General features: G+C 34.7%; 1 protein-coding gene and 1 long non-coding RNA gene across 3 annotated transcripts in view; both read left to right on the top strand.

Annotated features, from left to right (window-relative positions):
- LOC311277522 overlaps positions 1-1409 on the top strand; it is a 4619-nt gene extending 3210 nt beyond the window's left edge. Inside the window, exon 3 of one of the 2 annotated variants that reach the window (XR_014625279.1) lies at positions 417-1409. This is a non-coding gene — a long non-coding RNA (uncharacterized lncRNA). Of the gene's footprint in view, positions 1-412 lie in introns of both variants that reach the window. The other variant, XR_014625280.1, reaches the window with a different exon arrangement.
- A 6473-nt stretch (positions 1410-7882) lies between these two features.
- On the top strand, positions 7883-21636 carry lman1 (lectin, mannose-binding, 1). Its single transcript, XM_084387942.1, has 13 exons — positions 7883-8110; positions 9301-9455; positions 11564-11671; positions 12284-12345; positions 12674-12773; positions 13116-13239; positions 13517-13575; positions 13766-13898; positions 15317-15504; positions 15745-15815; positions 19321-19480; positions 19976-20097; positions 21047-21636. The coding sequence occupies exons 1-13, from the start codon at positions 7918-7920 to the stop codon at positions 21081-21083; spliced, it is 1512 nt and encodes a 503-aa protein (XP_084244068.1). The 5' UTR covers positions 7883-7917; the 3' UTR covers positions 21084-21636.
- Positions 21637-23155: the final 1519 nt, after the last annotated feature.

Below are 23155 nucleotides of genomic sequence, written 5' to 3'. Positions count from 1 at the left end.
GGGGGCCCCCAGCCCGGCCCGTTCAAACAGCATCAAGCTAATGCTTAATGGCAGATCCTGAATGAGTCACTGTGCTAGAATAAAAGTCATTAATGAGGTAATTTTATTAACGGCGCTCGCTTGCCTGGCCTCGGTTGGGAAGAACGGGAGGGAAAACTCGCAGGCGAACGGCACCGGCGACGGAGGAAATTAGGGTTTCACTCCGCGCTAATTAATGCCTTTAAGAGATTAAACGCAAGCACCAAATTAACTGCCCCAAAAAACCTTCATTGAGGGGAAGAAATACATTGTTGCCCTCCCATGTAATTACAGGACAGTGCAAATTCAATTTTAATGAGGCGAAAGCCACTCCTTCAGCTCATTTTTTTCTCTCTCTCTCTTTTTTCCCCCCTCTCTTCACTCCACGGAAAAGAAAGAGAGTGCTATAGTGAAAGCTTGCTCTTGTTGAGGCCTAAGTTAAAGGAAGCACCGGGAGGACAAAGGCCGATTGTGTGCAAGCCGAACGCTTTAGAAGCCGTAAACAGGTATAGGGGCTGAATAGCCCTCCTTCTGAGACTCCTGGGAGGCCTGGCTTCCCATCTCGACAACACTGGGCTCTTACAGAGGGAGAGAAGGAGAAACAAGGTGAGGAGGGTACGCTGGGTAAGGAAAGCTCGGCGTCGGGTCGCTCTCGTTGAGTTATCTTTATACAGGTTTTGTCTCTTCTAATTGGAGCTGATGGGTGACTAATTGGTCGGCTTTTTTTTTTTTCTTTTTTTTTTTTGCAAAGCGCACTACTTAAACCACAGCGGGCCGAGGGAGACGGCATGAGCGGAGTTAATGAGAGGTTTTACACAAATAAAGGTCTTAAACTAGGCCCTCCATCTCTGCGAGGGGGCCGCTGAGGAAAGTTGAGGATATCCTTTTGTCGAGAATTTCTCTTCTTATTCTTCTTTCTTTTTTTTTTCTTCTTCCGTGCAGGTATCTGAAAAGGGGGGACATTCAAAGGTGGAGGAGATGGCGAGCACTTGTGAGGATAAAGGAATCCTTTCCATATTGTTTGGAACCTTTCGTTTTTCGTGTGTCGGTAAATAAGAGCAGGGCACGGCCTCTCCGGTGAATGCTCTTTAGTTTGGGCAGATAATGAGAGTACTCCACACACACACACACACACACACACACACACGCACACACAAGACCATGTTGAGCCACTTTAAGGTAATGTTTGAGTGCTCAAAACACCACACACAAAGGGCACTATTGCTTTATGTAGACACACACTTTCAAACACACTCGCGCATAAAATAGGTGCCATAAGACATCGAAGAAGTATGTACTAATACTAATTTAATGTACTAATTTAATTGACACATATTTTAAAATACTTTTGAAAAATTCATCTAATTTTTGTTAATTGTTTATATATATATATACAGTATATGTAGGCTATATTTATTACCTGATTATTTGAATATATATATATATATATACACACATGTAACTTTTTGACACTTAATTGCCACTTATTTTAAAATACTTTTGTATTTTTTATTCATGTATTTATTTTTTATTTCATCTGATTTATATATATATATATTTATATTATAATTATATTATAAAATAATATAATATAATATATAATATATTAAATATAATATAATATAATATTATATATATATATATATATATATATATATATATATATATGTGTGTGTGTGTGTGTGTGTGTGTGTGTGTGTGTGTGTGTGTGTATATAGCAATTGTATATACTTTATTATATTCATTCATTTAATTGGCACTTATTTTAAAATACTTTTGTATTTTTTATTCATGTATTTATTTTAAATTTCATCTGATTTATATATATATATATGTGTGTGTGTGTGTGTGTGTGTGTGTATATAACAATTGTATATACTTTATTATATTCATTCATTTAATTGGCACTTATTTTAAAATACTTTTGTATTTTTTATTCATGTATTTATTTTAAATTTCATCTGATTTATATATATATATATATATGTGTGTGTGTGTGTGTGTGTGTGTGTGTGTGTGTGTTAAATGTAATATTTATATTTAATATAAAATATAAATATACTATAATAAAATTATATTATACATTAAATATAATATTATATATATATATATATATATATATATAGATAGATATATGTGTGTGTGTGTGTGTGTGTGTGTGTGTGTGTGTGTGTGTGTGTGTGTGTGTGTGTGTGTGTGTGTGTGTGTGTGTGTGTGTGTGTGTGTATATGTATATATATATATATACAACTGTATATACTTTATTATATTCATTCATTTAATTGCCACTTATTTTAAAATTCTTTTGTTTTTATTTTTATTTCATCTTATTTATATACATTTAATATAAATTATATTATACCATAAAATATACTATTTATTTATTTATGACAATTGTTATATAAGTATTATAGTATAAAAACTGTACAACACTATTTCACTATAAGTTCACTCAAATAAGTCACTGGCAAACATTATCAATCTATTCATTAGTTGATCTTCACCATAAGCTTGTCGTCCAAAAGAGGTCAAATCTTAACGTCGGGTCTATGACGTGATGAATAGGCCATCTAGGGCTGAAGTGCTCACCATAGTGATGTAAACTCCCTGCAGGTGAAAGATAATAACATGCTACATGCTGCTTTTCTTCCACGCCGCTGTTATTTGCTTAGGGTTTTGTTGTGGAAATACGTGTTGTTTTTTGTGTGTTTGCATTCGTTCGTGAATTCAATGCGGAAAAACACACTGAATGCAGAAAAGGGAACCCAGCTGAGAGGTGAGAAGCCATGCTCAGCTGCTCTGTGTCCCTTATGACCTGAAAAGACCTTTTTATACCGCACAAAGAACACACACAATGAGCCCTGTTAGGAGACACTCTCTGCCATAATTCACTTTTTCTTCTATATCAGCCGTTCATGTGACCCTTCTTCCCATGGCCGCCTTATTTGACATGTTAAAACTGTGGCCTGTCCAAAAATAACAATTCTGCGGCTGCATAATTAGCTGGCCAAATATTTGCGCTGACTAATTTGTAGAGGTATTCTCCTGATGCGTAATCCATTAGCTCCCATCAGGCTTCTTTGTCTCCAATCCAAATGATCCATTTGCATATCTTTTGTCATTTAAATCGTGCATTTCCTCCAAACTGTGAGAATTAACTTCCTAATGAACTTCACACAAAAGAGAAGGGACCTCAATTACAACCTCTCTCCTCGGGCTAAACTAATGACGCGAACAAGAGAGACACTTGTCATGATTAGGGGAGTATCGTGAGCCGGAGAATAGGCCACAGGAAGAGATCAGCCCGAGTGATGCTGATGGATTACTCACTGTTCAACTCGGATGGGTTCCAGCAGCCTTCGCGGAACAAGGCATGACATTTAGGGATGTCTAAGGATGGGTTTGGGGAAATGCAACATGACATGGGTTTTTCAGGCAAGAGATGAGTCAAAAAACAGGATTTCCACATCAAAAACTAAATGTTTACGGGAGGTGACAGCATGAACTTTTTAAACTTTTTAAACATCAATTTAATTGGAATTACATATGAAAATGTATAGTGTTAGATACTATTCTTAAATATTTTTACCCTATTTTTAGCGTTCATTTAATAGTCTGCCTGTAAAGTTCACGTTTATTTGAATATATACGGAGAATGCATGTTCTGTTTAGCATTGATAATACAAATATTTTACGCTATTTTTAATCGCCTATTAGCTGAATGTTACCGTTATTATTCTTAAATATTTTTACCCTATTTTTAATCACCTATCAGCTTTTTTGGTGTTCATTTAATAGTCCTGCAAAGTGCCTTTTATAGGTTAAAATTTCTATGAATATATAGGGATATGCATATTGTTAGATACTGTTTAGCATTGATATTATTAACAATAATAAGAATATTTTTTTACACTATTTTAATCACTTATTAGCCAAATGTACATTGTTAGATAATATTTACCAATATTTTACCCTATTTTTAATCACCTATCAGCTTTTTTGATGTTCATTTAATAGTCCTGCAAAGTGCCTTTAAAATTTCCATTAATATATCAGGGCAATGTGTGTTATTGTTATTATTATAATAACATTTTTACATTTTATTAGCTTTTTTTTAAGTTCATTTATTAGTCCTGCAATGTGTCCATTTAAAAAAATATATTTATGCCATTCAAATATTATATGTCTCTCAATTATGAGGTTATTAAAACTGCATTTATAATAATAAATATGCAATAAATAATAAAGATTTTGAGGTGTTGTGGATGGGTGCTTGGGAGTTGCTGTGTGGTTGCTAGGTGCTCCGATCTCAAGGTTCTATATTTGTCACATACATATTAAATATATGTGATGTAAAATATGTTTGCTTAGTTCATTTTCCCACATAGTGCAACAACAAACAGAACCAGCAAGGATTTAAGGACATTCACACATTATACATACATACACACATACACATAATAAACTATCAAGAGGATGTAAATAAAACAGAAAAATATTGGCTATAAAAGAATACTATACAATGTATACATGATTCATACATTGTGCAATTTTTAAGCATGTTGACATGAGTTTACTAGTCAACTCAATGTTCTATTCTCATCCATGGTGATGCTGTCATCTCCCTCTTTCAGTGTAAGGAGTTTATTTTATTTTTAATTGTCTGCCTGTTAAAATTGTACATCAGATGTCATATAAAATCAATAGCCCAAAGCGATTTGAGGAATTCCATCATTCACATTTATAGCACAAATGGTGCAGGACAAGTTCCATACAAGTTGAACACATGTTTTGGGATTTATTCAGATGTCTAATCCTTAAGTATGCACGATAATGAACAAAAAGTACAACAAATTATAAAAAAAATGCAGTTTAAAATAAGTTTAGCATATCATATTTTCATTGCGGTGACATTATTTCAAATAAATATCCACTTTTGATCACCATACAAATTATTTTTGGTATAACAAATCACAAATGACATTGCATGTCATCCATTGCAGACCCCTCAGTTTCTTTTAGCTGTGTCAGGGTCAGCTGATGTTAACCTTATAGTGAGGTCATCCATCCCATCATTAGCCCTGAGCTATTAGCATAGAAAGTGAATGGCAGGGGATTATAACAGACCCCTCCTGCTGAGGGAATGGGACTCCCCCATGAAAAAGACACCTCAGGAGCCCCTGCTCTCCATTGGGCGCTGATCCCTTCCACGCGGGGCTAGGGCTGTATTAGCACTGACCTGAGAGCAGGGGGTTGATCATTGGTCAGAATGACCATCTACCTGCTGCCGCCCACTGGGAAAGGGCATGCCAACCTCACTATCTCATAAAGATAGCACTCATTAAGACCCTAATTACAGGTTGACTAGAAGGATAAGAGGTTGTGCTGAGACACTTTTGCTCTGTCAGTCAAGGTGTGTGTGAGAGGGAGGGAGAATGTTCTTATCACAAGCTTGAGCATATCACTTCATGTTCCTGTTCATAATCACATTATGAAATAAATGTTTTTCTGCAAAACACGTGCACCATTTTATTAAATACTTGTTCAACCTACTTTTGCCAAGATAACAGCTCTGAGTCTTCCCCCATAATGCCTGATGAGTTTGGAGAACACCTGACAGGAGATCAGAGAGCAGTCTTGTGCTGCTTCTCTTCAGTTCACCCCACTCATTTTCTATAGGGTTCAGGTCAGGGAACCGGGACGGTCATGGCAGAAGCTTCATTTTGTACTCAGTGACACATTTTTGTGTTGATTTTTTTATGTTCGTTTTGGATCATTGGAAAGATCCAACCACGGCCCATTATAAGATTTCTAGCAGAAGCCGTCAGGTTTTGGTATTTGCTAGAATCCATGATACCATGTATGTGAACAAGAAGTCCAGGACCTCCAGCAAAAAAAATAGGCCCTTAACATTAAAGATCCAGCAGTATATTTAACGGTGGTCATGGAGTACGTTTTATTCCTGTTGGCACCAAACCAATCTGGTGGGTTTGGTGCCAAAAAACTCTTTTTAGTTTCATCTGACCATATGTTCCGTCCCGTTCAAAGTTCCAGTCGTGTTTGCAACTGAATTTGCTGGAGTTTGTTTTTGGATGAGCGAGGAGGATTTTTCTTGAAACCCTCCCAAACAACTTGTGGTGATGTAGGGGTTGTTTGATTGTTTGATTTTTTTGGCTTCCTGACCCGAAGACTCTAATCTCTGGAATTCTCCATTTGTGAGTCTTTGGCCACTCGAACTCTCCTCCTCAACATGTATTAAGACAATTTACACGTCCTCTTCCAGGCAGATTCGTAACATCTTTAGTTGACTGGAACTTCTTAATTATTGCCCTGATGCTGGAAATGGGAATTTTCAATGCTTTCGCTATTCTTACAGCCACTTTCTATTTTGTGATGCTCAACAATCTTTTACTGCACATCAGAACTATCTTCTTTGGTTTTACTTATTGTGATGATGGATGATTAAGGGAATTTGGCCTTTGTGTTTCCTCATATTTAAACTCCTGCAAGAAGTCATAGCTAGACAATTTCATGTTCCTAGTCACCCTGGTGTGCTAAAAACAAATATATTAATAGGAATATACTTCAGGGATATTTTACTCATAAAAAAATTCTAGGAGTCCCAATAATTGTGGCCAACGTGTTTTGTAGAAAAGAAAAAAATGTATAATGTAATTTTACCCCACTTTCACTTATTTTACTTCAACACATTTTTTGAATGAAAAATCAAAAGGATAAACAATGCCGATTTACTTTTTACAGCCATCTTTGATCATATTTACCAGGGGTGCCAATAAAGTTTGTGTGTGTCTCTGTCTGTGTCTATGAGAAAAAGCTTCATATATAGGCCTATGTATATCATGTGTGTATATATATTTATTTATATACATATATACATATATATATATATATACACATGATATACATGGGCCTATATATGAAGCTATTTATATATATATATATATATATATATATATATATATAAATAAAGTATATACTATACTATTGACTAAATATTTATTACATTTATATACACATGATATACATGGGCCTATATATGAAGCTATTTATTTATATATATATATATATATATATATATATATATATATATATATATATATAAAGTATATACTATACTATTGACTAAATATTTATTACATTTATATTCAATATTATATGTATATTTATACATTTAAATACAATTGTAGTGTGTGTGATAGAAAAAGCTTTTATGCATGTATTTATGTATATACTTACTATTGACTATAAGTATATTAAATATATTTCAGTATATCTACAGCCTACATAAAATGTGTGTGAGAGAGAAAAAGCTTCATAGCAAATAGGCTATGCCTGTAGGCTGTATAGGCTACATAGCCTACTATTGACTAAGTATATTTTAAATATAAATATAATCAGTATTATATGTATGTATAAAATTCTAATGTGTGTGTGTGTGTATACAGTATACAACAGGCTATTATATATTATATATGTTTTACAATAAGTACACACACATACGTGTGTGTGTGTGTGCGTGCGTGTATTTGTGTGTGTAAATCTGTTATCATTTAATAAAAGGTCTGAAAAAAGCTCGCATGTTAATTCATTATAAATTTACAGTGGCAAAATAACCTCTTAAAAAGATGTATGTTACTGTGGTAACGTTTTGTATGCTATGACACGTTTAGTAGGCTACGAAGTCATCAGTGCGACGGTGCCTAAAAACGTAGCTCAAGGCGGTCCGCCTAATAATTCCCCGTGTGTCAATCTAGCGCTTCAGCCAATGAGAGAGCGCCCTGTTTGGCCCTTCAGCCAATGAGAGAGCGCCCTGTTGGCCCTTCAGCATTTCCAGTTCTCCCGCCCCTCTCTGCGCTACGTCAGCATTCAGACTCAAACATGGCGGTGCCCATAGCTAAGTTCCTGGCAGCTTATGCCTATTTATTACTAATTTCTTTAATATTTCCGCACGTTTTCGCCGACATCGCTGCCGGGGACTTGCCGCACCGGCGTTTTGAGTATAAATACAGTTTTAAAGGGCCACATCTGACACAGAGTGATGGAAGAATCCCATTCTGGATTCATACTGGGAGTAAGTTTATTGATGGGTGTCAGTCTGATCTCTCTCATCCATCTGTATCTCTGTCTGTCATCTGTCCGCATGTTTAGTCCATGTACGGACATGTAGTTTTAATGGCCCGTGAAGTTTATGCGAGGTTACATTAAAGTGAACTGAACCTGAGTGGTGCAAGTAGCAGCTATTGCATTTTTGAATGAATGATTTTGGATTTCATTGCTTGTGCATGAGGGGTTTCTTGTAATAATGCATATTATGATATGTGTAACACATCTTAAAGTTTAAATATGGCTGCATTTTAAAATCAATGCTCTACTTCTGTTCTGATATGTTTGGTGCATTGTTAGTTGCTTTTGTCCTATGATTAAATCAGATACTCTATAGTGTTAATAAAAGTGTGATTATGATTAGTTATCAGATTCACATAGCCTAATAATCTTTGATGCATAATCGTGGTGACATTGTTAAAAAAAACAATTTAACAGCTGACATGGCACTAGTTTTCCTAAAGGGTTAAACAAATCTGTCTTGGCATGTGGGAAGAGCAAAGTTCTGTGTTACAACATTTCCCAAATCTTTCAAATACACCACCACATATTAGCCGGCAGGAGCAATCAAGGCTGTTTACTTGGTCCTCAAATTTAATATTGATGTTTCTGTCATAAGTTCTGTTTAAATAAATTTAGCCTATGTCAACAGAAAAGTATGCTGTCAGGGAAGTTCGCCTCGTATACTTGGTAGTGTGCCAGATGTTACAAATGGCCGTGTGATGATGAAATTATGAAACATAAATCTTTTGTTGTCTCTAATTGCCTAATAAAACTTTTCATATTCTCTTAAATAAGATATTCTGATGGGTTTGGCTAACTGCGCAGGGATTATTATAGTTTTATGGTTACACTTTATTCCGATGGTCCTCTTTAGACATTCTACTAACTTCTAACCTACATGTCAATGTTATTAGTAGAGTATTAGTAGACTGTCTGCTTAATATCTTCTAACACTTTATTTTGATGCTCCCCAACAGACTAAAAGTATCTTTGCAACTACGTCAGCTTATTCTACATACCTGAACCATAACACCTAACTCTAACCTAACAGTCTACTCTAATGAGAGTTAAGTTACTTGTAACTTGCAAAGTTACTTGTAGTTAGTATAACTAACTATAAGTTCATTCATTTTCAAATGTCCATCTTCTTTCCAGATGCCATTCCTGGTGCGGATCAGATTCGAATCACCCCCTCTCTGCGGAGCCAAAAGGGTGGGGTATGGACAAAATCCCCTGTAAGTTTTGAACATTGGGAAGCTGAGGTGGCATTCCGTGTGTCCGGACGGGGACGAATGGGAGCAGATGGATTGGTAAGTAGATTGGAAAATAATCATTATTATATTGTGTATGTGAGCCTCATTTCTACATTTTTGGCTATGGGCATTTGGAAACATACAGAAGCACAAACACATATTGTTATCGGTTTGACTGTGGAGGGTCATTTTGACCCATTTTAGGGACATTAAAGCCTTGAGCTAGTGCCACAGGTTGAATTCTAGATCTGGGTGAACCTTGTGGCAAGTAGTGTACTAGAAATTACTTTGGATGTACATTACTATTCAAAAGGGTTGAGTCAATAAGATTTTTTTAAATGTTTTTAAAATAAGTCTAGTATGCTCACAATGGCTGCATTTATTTGATTTAAAAAAAACACAGTAATTTTGTAAAATATTATTACTTTTTTAACAACTTTTATATGGAAGCTTGTTTTCGCCACAGAATAAAAAAATAAAAAAGGTAATTGTGATGATCTCTCAATTCTGACTTTTTTCTTGCAATTGCAAGTTTATATATCGCAATTCTGACTTATAAACTTCCAATTTCTCACAGTTGTGAGAAATAGTCGCAATTGTGAGAAATTCTGACTTTCCTCGCAATTTCTAGTGTCTCGCAATTCAGATTTTTTTCATAGTTTATGTCTCACAATTTAGACTCGCAATTGTGAGAAAAAACGTCACAAAAAAATTTGCTAAATAAAGTCGCAGTTGTGAGAAAAAAAGTCGCGAAATAAAGTCTCAGTTGTGAGAAATGGTTGTAATTCTGACTTTTCTTGCAATTGCAAGTTTGTCTCGCAATTTTGTATTTCTTTCTGAGAAATTGTAAGTTTATTTCTCACAATTCAGACTTATAAACTTGCAATTTCTCGCAATTGGGAAAAATAACGTCAAAATTGGGAGAAATAACATTGCATTTCTGAGAAAGTCGTAGTTCTGACTTTTTTTCTCAAAGTTGCAAGTTTGTCTTGCAATTCACACTTTTTGCAGTTGCGAGAAAGAAAGTGGCAGTTGCGAGAAAGAAAGTGGCAGTTGTGAGAAAGAACGTGGCAGTTGTGAGAAAGAAAGTGGCAGTTGTGAGAAGGAACGTGGCAGTTGTGAGAAAGAAAGTGGCAGTTGTGAGAAGGAACGTGGCAGTTGTGAGAAAGAAAGTGGCAGTTGTGAGAAGGAACGTGGCAGTTGTGAGAAATAAAGTCAGAATTGCGAGATGTAAACTTATAAAATTATATGTTGACTGCCCTTGCTATTTTTTTTCTTTCTTTTTTTTTAATCAATCCTGCTTTTTGATAATTTAAACAATGTAATGTAAAACTTGTGGTGGACTATATTACAGTAGTGCACACAAAGGCATTTACATAAATAAAACTTTATTAACTGATGTGTGTAAGACGCTGTTTGCACCGTCACTAAAACAGAAGGGCAGTGTGGGTACTTCCTGTGAAGTCATATCTATCATTATACTTGGTGGCAGGATCTTTTTGCTTTGGCCCTGCAACCGTATAGAAATGCACTAACAGCCACTCAGAACACCTGCATAGTCACGCCCGGGCAACCACCCAGAACACCCTAGCATTGTGGCGGCAGGTTTGCATGGGCAAACAATAATCGCATTTTCTTCACAAGATGTAAAAATCTAGTTTTATGGTACTATTATTGCTTTTAACAAACCATAAAATTGTATGTGTCACTATATTCAGTATTTTGTGCTTTTTATACTTTTTGTACATTTTTACACTTTTATTTTTTATTTTTTTACGTCACACATTTCACTTCCTCTCCACCCTGGTCATATGAGCTCACTTTGTGCAGCTGCATTACTGGTGCTACAGACTTGACTGAAACGAAACTTGATTTACTTTATTTGTTAGCAGTCATGAGGTTCAGTTTTTTTCGTCTTATCGCAGGTACTTCTTTTTGCACAGAATAAATCATTTTATCAGAAAAGGCATCCATAGGTCATCCTTGATAATTCCTGAACTTTGTTCAACATTCGCAGTATTGAGTGAGTAATTATAATGTAGTGTTGTACGAGTAACATGTGCTTTCATTGAATTGTCCCACAGTCCAGTGGAGCAGACCACACTGATCTCAAGCACCACTTACCAAATTACCCATGCTCACTTGTGTGTGTGTGTTTTCTGTAGGCCATATGGTTCACGGCTGGTCAAGGTCTGGATGGTCCTGTGTACGGGGCTGCTGATCAGTGGAACGGCGTGGGAATATTCTTTGACTCTTTTGATAATGATGGGAAGGTGATTGCACATGAGTATAATTTTAATAATTGCATTTTAATTCAAATTTTATTTTTAAATGTGTTTGTGAAGTTATTATTTAAAACATTTTTTATGTAACACACACACACACACACACACACACACACACACACACATATATATATATATATATATATATATATATATATATATATATATATAAATATAATGTATATGTATTTACTGTATATGTATGTAAAGCTTTTAAAATCTTAATATTAGGGTTTTTCTTGGCAAATATTAATATTTGCTAAATCAGCATATTGTGTAATAAATTTGTTTTCAATTATTTGGCTGCACTGTAATTTATTATAATTAGTAGTTTATTGAAAAAGGACTATTTTAACACTTGTTTGTGTCAGTAAAATGCACCAACAATGTGTTTTTTTTTTTTACCGATGTGCATTTTTCAGTCAAAACATCTTAAGGTAGAGGTAAATATATATATATATATTATCAAAGGATTATGGTAATGTGCTTAGCTTTTGCCTCAGCAACAAACACTAAAGCACCTCAGTAGACTTGCTTTGTGTCTCCTCTGAACTAAATAAGGATTATGTCTCCCTGTCTTCTGTGACCTTGCTATTGTAGAAAAACAACCCTGCTGTCCTGGTGGTGGGTAACAATGGCAAACTTGTTTATGACCATCAAAAGTAAGTAAACATATCCTCCTTGCTGACATCAGCGCTCTCATTTTTACAACTCAAAGGAGATTAGGAAATATGATTATTTATGAGAGAGAGAGTCTAATCCTCTGTCTGTCTTAATCTGAGTGCAGTAACAGTGAAAGCATTAAATTAGATCTGTGAGCCGCATATGTACTAGCTAGACTGCGCTAACACATAAGCCTTCACATCATCAGTTCAATGTTTCATGAAATTTTAAAGAGAAACCTTGGCCAAACTTGTTGACATGGAAAGGAAACCTGTTGTCGTTGTGTTTATATATGTATGCATTTGATAAATAATATTTTTCCTCCAGTGATGGCTCAACGCAGGCTCTGGGTACATGTCTTAGAGACTTCAGAAACAAACCTTACCCTGTACGTGCCAAAATCACCTACTACAAGCAAACTTTATCGGTAGGTCAAGTTTATATCATCATATAACCAATAATAAGTTTCAAGATTAATTACTAAAGAACCGACTATAATTAAACCTTTTGACCCTGATAATTTAACGATAGCTTTTGTGATTTAAATGTGTTTTTCGGTGAATCTTGCATTGCAAATGTACATCACAACAATAGATCCATGTACAGCTGGCAATACTATAGTATTTTGTTGGATGTGTTCAGGTAAATTGTTTGACTATTCATCTCAATATGATCTCATTAAAAAAAAGGAGCAAATTACCTAAATTGAAATGAAAATATGAAGTTTCCCAGCTATAATAACGTCTGAATATTTTCTCAATTGTTTCAGGTTTTCATCAATAACGGCTTCACTCCTGATAAAGACGATTATGAGTTCTGCACCAAAGTTGAAAACATGGTCATTCCTGAGTCTGGTTATTTTGGGATCTCTGCAGCCACCGGAGGACTTGCAGGTGTTTTTACTTATCCAAATACTTATACTTATCCGGTTGAAGGTCTAATGTTGTCTTTGTTACCCTCCAACTGGATCAAAATTGAACCAACAAAGATTAATGGCTGGCATTCAAACATTAAGTTATATGAAAGTAATCTAATGAATGGTTTGTATGCATTTCTATAGCAGGTTCTGTGGAAGAAGAGGTTTAAAACTTCGAAACGTGTTTAGTGTTGCTAGTGGCACTGAAATTACACTCTGCAGCTTTAAAAATATGGCTAAATTTCTTTCAACAGATGACCATGATGTGCTGTCATTTTTGCTGTTCAGACTTGCAGAGCCTGGGCAGAATCTGGTACGCATTTTCCTCGCCACACATTCGCATACACACATTTAAGTATGAATAAGTACGAAGAATCTTGCCATACTTATTTCATAAGTGTCTACCTCTTACTCCATTCCTCTTGTTCATTATAATTGGAGTATGCGTAAGTGTGTCTATGTGCGTGATTGTGTTTGAATGTGTGTTTTGTCTTTCTATAAAGCCTCTCCCAGAAAAAGAGATTCCCAAAGAGGAGAAGGACAAGTACCAGGAGGAATTTGAGAATTTCCAACAAGAGCTGGACAAAAGGAAAGAGGAGTTTCAGAAAGAGCACCCTGATGTCCAGGGGCAGCCCAGTGAGTTGCTCTCATTCTGTCTGAAGTTTTGACCCTCAGATTCACATTCAGCTTTGAGTTTTTATCATGTTTATAGTCAATAGAAATGGCCTGGAAACATTAAGAGAAACTCGCATAAAAACACAGAAATCTTGAATGGTAAAATGCATCCATTCCAAATTCACTGATCTTAAATCTATGGAAGCTTGTTTCCGTCACGGAGTAAAAAAATATAAAATGACTTCTTTTTTTTTTTCACAAATTTGACTTATCACAATTTGAGTTTATATTTCTCAATTCTAAGAAAATATTCAGAATATATTGGTGCTGGTAACCCAATGCATGGGACAATAGTGACACAAGAATAAAAATATTCATGATTCTGAAGCTGAAAATACAGGATTATTTTAGATGAATGTGCTTGCACTCTGTCACTAACTAGATATATTTAAAATAATGTAGGCCACTTTTTACTGGTAACATAAGATATTCGGCATTATCAGGACCCACAAATATTCCCACATTGCATTATTATACATTATATTAGTTTCATGTAGTACTGACACTAAAACTCTGAATTTTTTCTCACACAGTAATTTTTATTTTGGGTGAACTATACACGATACATATTGTCACTATCCACGATACATATTGTTGCATTTTTATATTGCGATATATTGTGACACGGTTTATTGTTACACCCCTAGAATTTTGAGATATAAATTCTCAATTGTCAGTTCTCTCAATTCTGACTTTACATCTCGCTATTGCGGGTTTTTAATTCATTTCTGAGAAAAAAGTCAGAATTGCAAAATATAACCTTGCAATTCGGAGAAAAATAGTCGCAATTGCGAGATAAAAAAAAAAAGTCAGAATTGTGAGGAAAAAGCAAGAATTGCAATTTAAATTTTTTTTTTTTTTTTTGAGTGTTGAGATATGAACTCTCAATTGCAAGTTCTAAAGTCCAAATTGTGAGGTATAAACCTATTTTTTACAGTCTATGGTATAAACCCGCAATTGCGAGGAAAAAAAAGTCTGAATTGTTAGAAAAAAAGTCGCAATTACCTTATTTATTTTTATTGCATTGCAGAAACAAGCTTCCATATAGATCTGATTGGATTAAGTTTGATTTGGTTGCTTTTATTTAAAAAAAAATTTGATATAAAAAATAATAATAATTATATATATATATATATATATATATATATATATATATATATATATAATTTTATTTTTTTAAATCTAGATTTTTTTTTTTTTTTTTACCGTCTTTAAGGGCATTTTAGGCGCAACATTTTTCCCTAAACCATGCATTCTCTGTGTTTATTCACAGATGTATTTACAACAGATTCTGTTTCTGATTCATTTTAAATGCCTTGATGAAAAATGAAAATCCATATTTGTAGAAAAACATCTGTTCAGTGTTTCTCTTCTGGCAGTTGAGGACCTGTTTGAAAGCGTTAACGACCGGGAAATCCGTCAGGTGTTTGAGGGGCAGAATCGAATCCACCTGGAAATCAAGCAGTTGAACAGGCAGCTGGCCATGATTCTGGATGAACAACGCCGTTATGTGTCAGTCATCACAGAGGAGATCTCCAAACGCACACCACAAGCACAGTCAGGACAGGTAGGACATGACAAATGCATTTAACAGCACCGGACACTCTTACGTTGACCAGATTTTTATATTGAATGCCATGGTGTCATCTCGGATCCAGTCAAAAACCCTTCATGAGATGTTATGACTTTAAATTGGTCAGTTTGTAAAGCACCAAAATTACATGGTTGATTTACATTCTTACATTTATTAAGCGAATTTATGTTCTAACCTGTCTTTGAGCCTAACTTATAGTTTACTTGCTTTTAGGCTCCCACTCATGAAATGGACACCATTATTAATACGCAACATGAGGTTTTGAGAAACCTTAATGAAGTAAGGTAAGTCGCCAAGAAAAAGTCATAAGTTGCACTGGGTCGAAATTCCATTTTGTTTACGTTTAGATACGTTTAAGAAATAATGTAAATAAAACCAAACATTTACAAATATTATAAACATCTATTTTAGTTCCCCTTACTCCACAACAAATCCTTTAAATTTAACGATATTTAGAACAGAGCAGGAATGAAAATAAGTACAAAACAAACAATTAATAGTGGCATTCATTATAAACAACATTTGTTATAAATGAATTTATTTAAAGTGAAACTAAAACCAGCGGCTGCTACACAAATAAACTTGCAAACACAAATGCAAATTTGGTTTTGTTTGCTTGATGTTAATTGCATGAGGTAAACCGCGTCTGGACATACAAGTCGCAGCACGTTTCAGATTTAAAAAAAAGATGCGATTTATATTCTGGAAAATACGGTATGCTCCAAAAAAATCCCTAGCCAATGAAGTGTTAAATCGCATACAATCTCTGAGTAAAACAACTACTTAGAGGCCTTAGCGCATTACATGCCTTTGCAAAAAACTGAACAACGCAACAAATTAGGTTTCATCTGTTAACTTTTGTTTGTTGTGTCTTTACGTAAAGATCTAAAGATGTTCGTCGTTTAATCCAGATTAAATACGTTTGTTTGTTATTCTGTTTTGACCTCTGTAATGTCAGCACTGTTTTTTTGTTTTGTTAGCGGACAGTTGTTTGTTTTCTTCCAGGTGTTTTTTAAGCGAGGTGTGGACGAACAAGGATTAAAGCACAAAGACAAAATCGAACAATAAGGCTTTAGGATTAGATGCCAAAATACAGCATTTAAAACTCTTTAGCCGTGCAAGTAGAGGATTAGCCCACAAAAGACTGTTTTTACAACTCTTTAACTCGGATGTGACCAAACTATAATGATTGTTAAACCGACTTTTAGCACAACACTTACCGGTGGTTTTGTTGTTTGGGATTTAGCCAAGAGGTTTGTTTGTTACGGATGCATTTAGATTAAGATTTTCTTAATAACCCAATTACATCATGTACTTTTATTAAAACTGAATTTTACTACAACAGTTGCTTTATTATCTTTTCCTTATCTGCACAATCTTGAATATTTTACACCATCTTTTCTGTCAACAAGATGGCGTTTAAACGAATCTGTCATTTTTCAAGGCATGCAACATTTATAAAAAGGTATTTGTTCGCTATTTAGTGCAAATATTGCTACCTTTATTTTTGCTATTAGCAAAGACATAGCAGTCTTCATCAAAAGGCCAGCATTGAGGCCACATTGTCATCCTGTTGTCGGAAAGACGTTGAAAAGATCAGTAATCTGTGTCGATTGTTCATTTAGGCTAATCCTATTGGCGCGCATTTAAACAGCATTTGGTCCGCAACAAACAAATGCTCAGTTGATCGAATTCATTTTATAGATTATGCACATATTAAGATCTTGACCTTTTCTCTTTTTTTTTTATCATAATTTCATATTACTCAAAAAACGGCTTCCTCTGACATATAGGTCATTTGAAGTGGATAAAGATTACTGGGAGATTCTAAATGTTCACTTTTTGCCTCAAGGGAGATTTATGTCTTTCCCCCCCCTTAAGAAACAAATTTGATTTTGTTTAGGCTCCTTATGGGCCTCTGTTTGATGGATTATATGCGAATCTTTAAATATGTCCATCATACACCAGCGAATACATGGTCTGCTTCTGATTGCTTTCTTGCCTTTGTAATTCCCCAAGGAGTCTGTACTTATGACTTACCAAACGTTTTCATTTTGCCCATCCCCTCATATATTTATTTGGTATTTTTTTATCCTTTTAATCATCTTAGAATTTTGAAGACGATATCCAAAGAAATGGGGTTCGGTCACAGGATAATATGTGATCAGTAAAAAAATGATGTTAAACTAGAAGATGTGTTCCTGATTAAAAGGTTAAACCGTACGCTGCTCTTTTTTTAAATGTGGTTTGACCTTGTTTTGATTAAACATTTCACTATATATTATAAGAATTTTATATAAAAAATTTCATCCTAAATGTAATTTAATTCCCTTTTTTTCCCAGAACGTTATAAGAAACAAAACATTTCTTTAATTTCCTTAGGGTTTTCTCTTTAATCATACAGTACTGAAGTATTTCTTCATTGTTTTGTTTATAATCCAATGTATCATCTTTTTTTATATATTTATCTAATACTACATCTTTAATGACTATTTATAGCTGAATGAAAGTGTCCCCCCCGAGGAAAGCTGTGGCATGGCCCGAATGGGTATTTCTTAATCATCTGAAATATGTTTAAGAAAGGGACCATGTTTTTTAGGAAGATTAATTTAGCAATCATTCCTGCTTGCGCTCCATGGTAATTTCATTTTTTCTATGAGGCTGGAGGATAAATGGCCTTTTGGGAGAGTTAAGATGAGGCTTAAAAGATTAGATTGGGACAATTCACTGTAATATTAAGATTTTCTTGGCTGAACTCCTTGGGCGCAGAAGTCATTTGCCAGTGTAATCAGGGATTTTTCACCAGCGTTTTTTTGCATGCAGTGCTCCTGAGATACCACTAGAGGTGAGAGAACGGCTCAACTTCTATAACAGCCAGAGCTGAAGAGTTTGGTTTGTTGCTCGTTGAGACATGAGGGAGTTCAGGAGATCCGTATTTGACAGTCCTTTGTTGCATGTCTACAGTTTTAAATTTGGAAATATAAATCAGGTACAAATAATTTGCATTTTTATTTTATTTCAAAGGTTATTTTATAACCATTTTGCTGGTGAATATTTGTCCTATGGTCATGTAAAACTTGGAAATATCTGGGAATTTATTAAAATCGTATTTTCCATGCCTGGAAAAGATATTGAAATGTGATCAATCTTAAAAGTCAAATGGAAATAATTGTGTGTGTGTATATAATATTTCTCTACATGTGCGCTCAGAAAAAAGAATCCTCTATTGAAACGCATTCAAATTTCAGAATGTTGTTTGTCTTTTATATACCAATAATTATAATCATTTAAGTCTATTAGCTTTAATGATTGGTGCGTTAAATGCTGCAAATTTATTGTAATACTTTGAGTGAAGAGAGGAAGTGCAAATCATCTTTTTGCATTCTCATGTCTACAATGGAGCAATAATGTCATGAAATCCAGATAACATGAGCTTTGTCTTAAGAATCAGATCAGATATTCAAAGCTTAAAGCTGTTTTATGCATTTAAAACTCAGATTAAGTCTTGTGACACTGTGTCTCAGAGGAATTGATTGTTTGATACGATCCTCTTGTATGACATACTGTTTCCTTGTATGTAAACAGCAGACAATGAGTTAGCCTTCCTTTTAAAGCCTTAATGTTGAACCATCTGGCATGAAAAATCTTTGAAAATGTTCAACTTGAAAAAAATTTTTTTTTTATAATTAAGTATTTCTTATTGTGTCTGACTCAATCCTTATCAGATTCATGAATGTTTTTCAAAACATGAGGGCAAATGAAGCATTGCACTAATGTTGTGCTTTGTAGGGACTCGTTGTCAGGCTCACTGAAACAGTTGGCAGTGGGTCAACAGCAGGGTAACGCTGGCGGACTTGGATCATACGAGACAATCCAGCACTTCAATGACATCAAGGAGCATTTGCATGTCGTCAAGAGGAACATCGAACACATCGTTCAGAAAAACGTGGTGAGTTCCCAATAAAGCAGCATTTCTGATATGGACAATACATTTTATAGCATGGCATATGTGTGGCTTAGCTGACAAATAGCGCACAGTTGGATTTCATAGTCATAGTTCGGATTTCTGTTCAGAGTTTGACTAAAAATGTATAAATGGAAATGTTTACAACATTTTTACAACAATGCAACTAACCAACTAAGCCATAAAAAGTATGTTACTTGAATAAAAAAGGTTTAACTGAAATAAAATATTATTATTATTATTAATAACTTATTTATTTCATCTAATTGCAAGGCATCATTCTCATTTTTTAGTTTAACCTGATGGTTTAACTTACAACTGAAACTGAAAAAAATGAAAACTACATTTGTGTGTATGTACTCAAACTTTAACTAAAATTAAAATGAAAACGGTTGTGATGTTGGCAGTGTTAAAATTCTATAACAATTGCAAAAAAAGACGCAACTACCAAATGTCAAAAATTTTGGACATATTCCTTAGAATCCCGCAGAAAAGGCACAATGTCCTGAACTTCCTTCCTTACCCTCCTGCCTCTCTACCACACACTTCCTGGTCTTCATCGTCATTCAGTCCCTCCTCTTCTTCGGCTACGTTATGTACAAGTGAGTGAATCTTTATGTTGCAGTGTCCATACAAAGCTCTTTAAGAGGTGTGTAAGAGAGTTCTGGGTGCTTCTTACAATGGCTTCCTCATGTTTTGGTAGTTAAAGCTCTGAAATCTCTCTCAGTGTCTTCGAATTAAATGTTCTCTTGTTCACATAATAAAAAAAGCAAGACAGAAATTAATCAAGACTGAGATTTTGTATGCAAGGAACAAAAATAAAAAGGTAGGTAATTTTCAGAGCGGCTAGCGATAGCAAATTAGCTTTGAAAGCATAAGATCCCATCCTCCTTTTAAAGCGTCTCCAAAGCCACTCCTCTTTCAAAACACATGAACACACAGCAGAGTCACGAGAGACGGTGTTAAACTACCTCACGTCTCAAAGCGCATTACATTAATAATAATGAACATAACTTGAAGAGCTCTGATCTATACTACCTGACTGCTGCAGATTTATTTTGGCGATGATGGTGTTGACATTGAAACGCATACATTTTGAGTCGCAAACCTTCAAATCTCTTTCAAATTACAGTAGTTATGGCGTGAACGCAGCAAAAGCTGGTTGTTTTGGTTCAGGAGGAACTGTAAAAGGTGGCTTCTGTTTTGTTTGTGCCGCTCAGTGACTGACATCTGTCTAATTCTGCATAGAGTGAAATGCGCTGATGATGTGTGATGTTTGTGCGCGGAGGTATGAAAATACATATGTTGACACTTACAGGCAGATATGACATCATACCATTGTATTTGGACGGGCTGCAATTATTAGACAAACATTTGATGGTCCATGGACAATATATATTCATATAAATACATTTAGACCACTTAACTTAGTGATTGCTATCAGGATGTGAAGAGACTTTCAACCAGCATAACAAAGATTGTTTCTGGAACAACTCGCCTACCCTGCCTTTAATGCTTCTCTCGTTTTTTGTTTCTCTCATCTACTTTCAGGAGTCAACAGGAAGCAGCAGCTAAGAAGTTTTTTTGATGATTCGTAGCTCTTGGTAAAACACAACACATGTAAATTGTCCATTTTTGTTAATTTCCAGTTTGTTTGTTTCCTGTTTGCAAACTGTAAATTATTGTACTTGAAGACTGAAGCATTTTGTTTGAGAATTTTTTTTAATTCGTCATTTTTAATTTGATCAGATTTGTACAGGGTTTGAACGACTGCTCTTTTCCAAGTGTGTGTGGCATTTTCAATGGAAGATTCCTGAATATGATGTAATATATTCTTTAGAGGTCCGACATTATATTTACTATTCAATACTGGTCCAGGAATCATTTCAAGATCTCAATCACTGTCCCAGGAACGTTCTGAACTGTGGTGACTGAAGCAATTAAAATAAGATCGAGCTATTTTAACACATTCACTTTGGCATTACCTTTACAATAAGACGTATTTTTCCTCCACAAGTGTTAAAGCTTTATTGTACTGGCGAAAGCAAGAGCCCAAAGGGTGCGAATGTGTTCTTTGAATCTTTAAAAAAAACTAAAATGTTTTTCTTCTCAAACAATTTACATAAAACAAATCAAATTACCTTGGTGGTGTCACATTTTGTCAACTTAACATACATGAGTGTTTTTTTTTTTTTATTTTGTTTTTTTTTATTATATTTATGCATATCAGGTGTTTTCAGATGTTATAGACAAACTTTTATGTTAGATTTAATAAATTGCGTTTAATCGATTTGACAGCACTAGTTATTTCTATAAAATAATAATAACAAAGTTAATTATATCAGTAGTAAGTCATACATGGCACACAAATTATGTTTTCTACTTTTAAAAGCTTATAAAATTCATAAGCATTTAGTCATAAACTTGCCAAAGATTATACGTTCTTAAAAGTTTTACAAGCCTGTTACAAGAGTATATTGTAATATAATTCACAGCTCATCATAGTGTCTAAATGAGTACAGAAGTGCGGAAGCTTTGAGCTCCTGGATGCAGATGTAACTCTGTCTGACAGGGACGGCCTCATGCCGGGGATTATGTAAGGAACCCAGCCGTGAGCCATAGTGCTGCTCTATAGAAGCTTCTGTGACCCGGGCCATCGTTAGGGATTAGATCAGAGACAGAGGGCTTTAACACACTTTCTCCACCTTCATTCAGCTCCAATCATCACAAACAACTGATTGCATGTTGGTTTAAAGGCTTTCTGTCAATGGTGAGGAAAAGGAACGGGAGCGATTACAATCCAGAATGTTTTGAAAAAAAGTATTTTGTTATGGGAAATATTAGAAATGTAGCTTACTTGTAAGTATTATATTATAGTATAGTATATTACATTATCATATTACATTATTTTTTTTATTTTTTTATTTAATTATTTATTATATCATTTTATTTTATTTTTATATTATTTGTTTTATTTTTAGATTTTTTTATATATATTATATTTTATTAATATTATATTTGTTTTTTTATAATATTATTTTTATTTTATTTTATTTATTATTATTATTTAATTTTATTATTAGCTTTATTTATTTATTTTTTTGTGGCGCTATCAAATCATTGTTTTTTGTTTTTGTATCCCAACTAGCCAGCAGATGTTAAATACGCCATACATATAGAAAGTTAGTGTTTGCGTAATTTGCTTTTTAAAATGTTTATGCAATATTAATAAATAATTATGCTCAGGAAGTTACGGAATCACTGTGTGGATGATACAGGCTTTCAGCGTCCTCTTTACTAGCGTCCTTTTGTGACATTCGAGAATTGCACGGGGATATGCCAATGATTCTTAGTGCTGATAATCCAGCCGTTCCCTCCCTCTGTCTCTCTTCGCTCTCGATCACTGCCCTACGCTTCAGATGATCACGTACTCTCGCTCTCTTCCCCACCCCCTCCCCTCTCTTTTCAGGGGATTACATGGAGGGATGGCGTGTACGTTTAGCACATCTGTCACTCCATCCCACCATGCTGTGCAATCAATCCAGCACAAGCTCACTGGACCTATGGGAGCACAAGCTGTCTAAATTGGCCACAAATTAAAATGGTCTCCAATACGTTTTAAGTTCACCTAGTTAGTTTAGGACACTTTGGATTAATTTA

This window comes from Rutilus rutilus, assembly GCF_951802725.1.
Source record: "Rutilus rutilus genome assembly, chromosome: 18".
NCBI classification, from domain to species: domain Eukaryota; kingdom Metazoa; phylum Chordata; class Actinopteri; order Cypriniformes; family Leuciscidae; genus Rutilus; species Rutilus rutilus.
Note: the sequence above shows the minus strand (reverse complement) of the source record. Positions and strands in the feature narration are given on the sequence as shown.